The 5245-nt window shown below is 50.4% G+C and overlaps 1 protein-coding gene across 1 annotated transcript in view; it reads left to right on the top strand.

The window, feature by feature from the left end:
• The window catches only part of ARHGEF26 (Rho guanine nucleotide exchange factor 26), a 28223-nt gene extending 24108 nt beyond the window's left edge, over nt 1-4115 (top strand). Inside the window, exons 11-14 of the mRNA XM_027685820.1 lie at nt 857-1054; nt 2136-2203; nt 2343-2447; nt 3218-4115. Coding sequence (XP_027541621.1) covers nt 857-1054; nt 2136-2203; nt 2343-2447; nt 3218-3360 — 514 coding nt within the window. The 3' untranslated portion in view covers nt 3361-4115. The remainder of the gene's footprint in view (nt 1-856; nt 1055-2135; nt 2204-2342; nt 2448-3217) is intronic.
• Nucleotides 4116-5245: the final 1130 nt, after the last annotated feature.

Raw genomic sequence — 5245 nt, 5'->3', positions numbered from 1 at the left:
AAGGTCACTGCTGCTTGGGAATGTTACCTTCCAAAGGTCACTGCTGCCTGGGAATGTTACCTGCCAGAGGGTCAGTGCTCTTGGGAGCGATGCCTGCAATCCTGTGGTTTGTCTAAGGATGCCAGGGGGATTCCATAACCAAAGGCAGCACAAGGCACTGTGTGGGCACCAGAGGCACAGGGGGCAAAGGGTGAGGGCTGCCCTGCCCTGCCTGATCCCACTGGTTTGTGGAATGGAGCTAAGGAGTAGGAGGGGTTTGTAAAGGTGTCTCTTGATTAACTGGTAAGAAATGCAGTTATGATTAGCTGTGCACATGTGCAAACTAGTTGATAATTAGCAAGGAATGCATTTATTGTTCATTACACAAGTGTATGGACACATTTCTTTCTCAGATGCAAGACTTCCAGGTAATGATGGCGGCATTCCCAGTTCTGTCCTTGGCTAAGCAGGAGTTGTCCAGACTAAAATACTGAACTGGTTTCTTTAAAAAAAACTCGAACAAACCCCACCCACCCCACCCCACCTTTCCCTGGTTCAGAGCAGCAGAGCAGGAGGGGTTCCATTAGGGGCATGTTCTGTGTCCATCATGCACAAAGCTGTTCTGCAAAAATCCAGAACATTTCAGTATTTAATACACAGAACAGTGAAAACACACCCCACAGAGCCCAGTAAGAGCTTGGTTTTCACACCAAGCACAGTGGCAGGAGCTGTTACCCCACACGTGGAGATGAGGTGTTGGAAGAACCGTGCCGGACTCTGGAATGAAATGTGGGTTCTGTGATGGTGTTTGCACCCAGAGCTCCGGACTGGAAGCCGCCATTAACCCGGGCTGTGTTTGTGCCGCTCTGTCCCGCAGTGAGGAGAGTTACACGGTCACCGAGTACTCGCTGCGGGAGCAGCTGCTGGTGCAGCCCTGCGAGGAGGAGCCCGGCTGCTCTCCCGGCAGGAACGCGGGGCTGCACTCGCGGGGCTCTGCCAACCACCTCTTCAGGCTGCTGGTGCTCAGCAACCACGCGGGGGACAGGGTGGAGATGCTGCTGGGAGCAGAGACTCAGTGAGTAGGGGCTGCAATAACGGGGGGTGGTGTCACAGCTCTGTCCAGTCCCTCAGCCGGGTCAGGGCTGTCCCGCCTGGGGCTGTCCCGCCGCGGCAGGACGGGGACAGGGACAGGAGTGTGCCAGGGCCCGGGGGGGGAGCGGGCAGACACTGAGCCCCGTCCCTGGCACTGAGCTGTGGGTGTGGATGGGGCAGCGGAGCTGTCCCTGCTGGGAGAGCCTTGTTCTCCTGGGCACTGTGAGCAGCAACAACCAGGGTCCTGTTTGTGGTGCCCAGCGTGGCTCTGAGGGCCATTAACTTCCACCCGACCTCCCCAGCACTGAGAGAGCCTGTTTGTGCGGGGGAAGCTGGAGGCGGGACAGACACATGAAAGGGAGAGCTCCAGACATATCCCTGCCTGGAAAAATTGATAGTTTTAGGTTTGCTTTCAAAGTTTAGAATAACCCTGAAAGAAACTAAAGATCATCAATGCTTTCTATTAAAGAACTCATTATGAAGGCAGCAGATGATTCAGACTTGTTTGAAAATGCGATTTTATTGGGGAAAAAATGCAGGACATTTTTAGTTGTCTGGGCTTTGGATGAAAAGACATTTTGTTCTTCAGATTTATTATTGATTTGTTCTGTACCGTTTGCAGTATAAATAGGAGATCATCACTCAGAGGAAGAGGCTGAAAAGAATCCCTGTATTTGAAAATTACCTATTTTTATAGTCTTATCTTGTACTTTGAGAAGCCTGGGAAGGGAATCTCCAAGGCCAAGCTGGGGGGGGTCAGAGTGCCTATGGAACAGGGTTTTGTGCAGGTAAAACTGAAATGTTTTCTCTGACACAAAGATTTCCAGCACAGTTGCTCAGTTTTGTCACGTCATGTGGTGTGTGGCTCCTGAGGGCAAAAGAACCAGGGTTAGGTTAGACCTTTGTATCACCCTGTCACTGAGGCACAAAATACACACAGGTGGTGATACACACAGGTTACTCCCAGGAGATCAGTGCTGACCCTGGAGGAAATAAGGGCAGTGTCAGTGCTGACACTCTCAGGAGCTCAATCGGGACACTGAGCTGTGTTTTGTGCCCTGCAGGAGTGACAGAGCGCGGTGGATCACAGCGCTGGGGCAGGACAGCGACGGGCTGCACACCGACAGGACCAGTGAGTGACCCCTCGGGGGGCTGGGGGAGAGAGACCACCCAGGGGAGGGGCACGGGGGGGAAAAGAAATGGTCTGTGTGCTTTAATGAGGGGCACTGCTCTGAGCCTGGTTTAACTGAGCCTGGCTTGTTCCCCCCCAGCTCTGGCTCAGGTGGAGATCATCAGGACATACACGGCCAAGCAGCCCGATGAACTGTCCCTCCAAGTGGCTGATGTCGTTCTGGTTTATCAGAAACTGAATGATGGTGAGTGAAGGTTTGGCTGTCACTCATAACCACCTCTGCAGGGGGATCCAGCTGGAAAAAAGTGGTTCCTAATAGCATGGGCCTAAACTGAGTAAAGGTTCAGCCTCCAAGAAAAGCCTGGACATCTGCGTTCAGGTTTCTAAAGGACAGGCTCTGTTGGGCAGCAGATGAGCAGAGTATAACCAGCTGCAGAACGTGTGTGCTGCCTGGTTGTGACAGGTCCCCAAATAAGAAATTGCATTTATCTAAAAATGAGGAGCTCAGACACTGCAGTGAGTGCCAGGGTTGTCCACAAGAAGCATCCCCAGTCTGAGCAGTGCCATGGCCTGGGCTTCCCTGCCTGCTACAGGCACAGCTCTGGCTCAGGGGGCTTGCTGAGGTTTTCCACAGCATCAAACACCCCAGGATCAGAACTGGTTCTTGCCTGGACATGCCCGTGACTCCACTGACAGCACCATGTGCTGGCTCAGGGAGGCAGGACACTGCCAGCACTTGAGGGATAAATCCCAGCTTGATGTTACTCAGTGTTACATATGAAATGTCACTTGTGCTGCACTGCTCTCTTTAGATTGCAGTGATATTATAGCCATTATTGCAAATTATATTTTAATTATATATAAAAAAACTAGTGGAATTGTTTAATACATTTTACACAGACTTTCTTCCCTAGTCTGCCTGTATAAAAAGCTGCCAGGTCTCTCTTAATCTGGTCCTTTATTCAGTGCCCAGGCAGGTGTATAAGGTGTGTGATGCTGTGAGTGTCCCTGCAGGCTGGTTCGAGGGGGAGCGGCTGCGGGACGGCCAGCGGGGCTGGTTCCCCATGGAGTGTGCCAAGGAGATCACCTGCCGGGCCACCCTGGACAAGAACATGGAGCGCATGGGGCGCCTGCTGGGGCTGGAAACCAACGTGTAGCCTGTTCCTGGCCCCACACCACGCTCTGCACCCGCTGCTGGGGGCTCCCTGTGGGACAGGGGGCACCGGAGCCCTCACCCCTTCACCAGAGCACTGATCTTTGGATACTCGGATCCGTCCTCACTTTGCCTTCCGAGAGCTCCCAACTGAAGCCTGGTTTGACCAGGAGCAGAGTGCAGCTCAGCAGTGTCCTGGGAGCTCAGCTCTGCATCCTTCTCACTCGTGTTCCAGTTCTGGCTTCAGTCACTCCAGCCCTGCCTCCTTCCGTTCTTGCTCCCTCCGTTTTTCAGGATCTTGACTTGCTTTCCCCAGAGCTGCACAGGACATGGGACAGAGACACGGGCCCCATCCATGGAGCTGGAGGTGAACAGCAATGCTGGGGGTGTCCCAAAGAGCTGCAGTGGGACAGTCCCAGTACCAGCCAGGGTGTTAATGGGATACTTCCCACTTGTGTCAGAACCTGTGTGACCTGAACTAGAATAACCAGCTCTGTACTTCATGAAGACCAACCTACCTCTGCAGTGCAAATCCAGGGACAGCCCCGGCCTTGGCACAAGCAAAGCTGGCAGAAGCTCCAGAAGAATCCAGAGCTGTGCCTCCAGCTGGAGTGGTCTCTAACAAACACTGTCAGGCAGCTCAGACTGTCTCCTTTTAGTTCTGCAGTGGTGAAAGGATTTCTGAAAGCAAAACCAAGGTACCACACTCTGCAAAGCAGGTGGTGCTGATCCACCTTGGCCCAGGTATTTTAGCAGAGGAACAGCCTGGCAGGAGCTGTGCTGGTGCTGCCCGTGCTCACAGGGCACTGCACACCCAGCACACCCCCCTGCTGTGGGAATGGGGCAGAGCTCGGGGCTGGGCAGGGCAGGCACTGGGACTGTGGGATGCAAACCCTCACCCGGGTAAGGACCAGCTGCTGCCTCAGCAGCTAAATACTGCTCACTACAAACGAGGGGACAACTTGGAGTACCAAGGCTTTCTCTTTGTTGCCTTCCCCAGCCTCAGAACAGGAGCTGGAGGTTGTTTTATACTCTGTAATATGTGATTTCATTGGTGAGTGAATTGGGTGTTTGTAAAGATGTCTGTCTCTAACAATTTAAACTGTATTAGGAAGGCAATAATTTTGTACAAAAGTACTTACCTTGATGGTCTGACAGTGGCTATACAGCCTTGTAAATTAATTTAAAAAAGGACTGATAAAATAGTAATGACAGAAACTGTAAATTGAACAAAGACTTATTTAACATAGTAAAAAGACTGCTACTGTTTTAACAAATTTATTGTATACAGGCAGATGTTTAACACATAACTGAATGTATAAATCCAGGCATTAATTTTATTCAGATTTTTTTAATACCTTGTATATATTTTTCATACCCAGTTTTTCCAAAAATGCTGTAATGTTTTTTAAAGACATTTTTCATTTTTCCTATCGTTGGACACAGTTCTTCAGGAATTAAAGACTTCTATGATTTTATAGGACAACAATCAATAAAATGCTTTTAAATCCTTACTAAAAAAAGCTCTGAATTTTTTTTTAATGGCATTTCTTTAAATGCCAGTTGTTTAATGTCATTCCTGTCAAAGAAATCTCTTTGGGGAGCTGTCACATTTTAAATGTTCCTGTTCTGTAAAGATAAATGGCACCATCCTGTGTCCTACTTCATCTGCCACAGATCCATGAAGCCATGGCATAGAACACAGGCCGGGGAGAACATCTGAGGGCTGAGAGAAAAACAAGAAGCAGGAGATAGAAAAAGATCCTTCAGTCACCTCTGCTTTCTATAATTTGGCCACAGTTCAGGGGAAGGGACCTGCACCACTCACCTGCTCCAACCAGGGCTGACCAGGGGTTCAATCATGTTCCCAAGGTGGCATTAATTACAAT

The sequence above is a fragment of the Neopelma chrysocephalum genome, unplaced genomic scaffold (assembly GCF_003984885.1).
Source record: "Neopelma chrysocephalum unplaced genomic scaffold, ASM398488v2 Primary Assembly neopelma1_69, whole genome shotgun sequence".
In the NCBI taxonomy this organism is placed as follows: domain Eukaryota; kingdom Metazoa; phylum Chordata; class Aves; order Passeriformes; family Pipridae; genus Neopelma; species Neopelma chrysocephalum.
The sequence above is the reverse complement of the archived record's forward strand: the minus strand, read 5'-3'. Positions and strand labels throughout refer to the sequence as shown.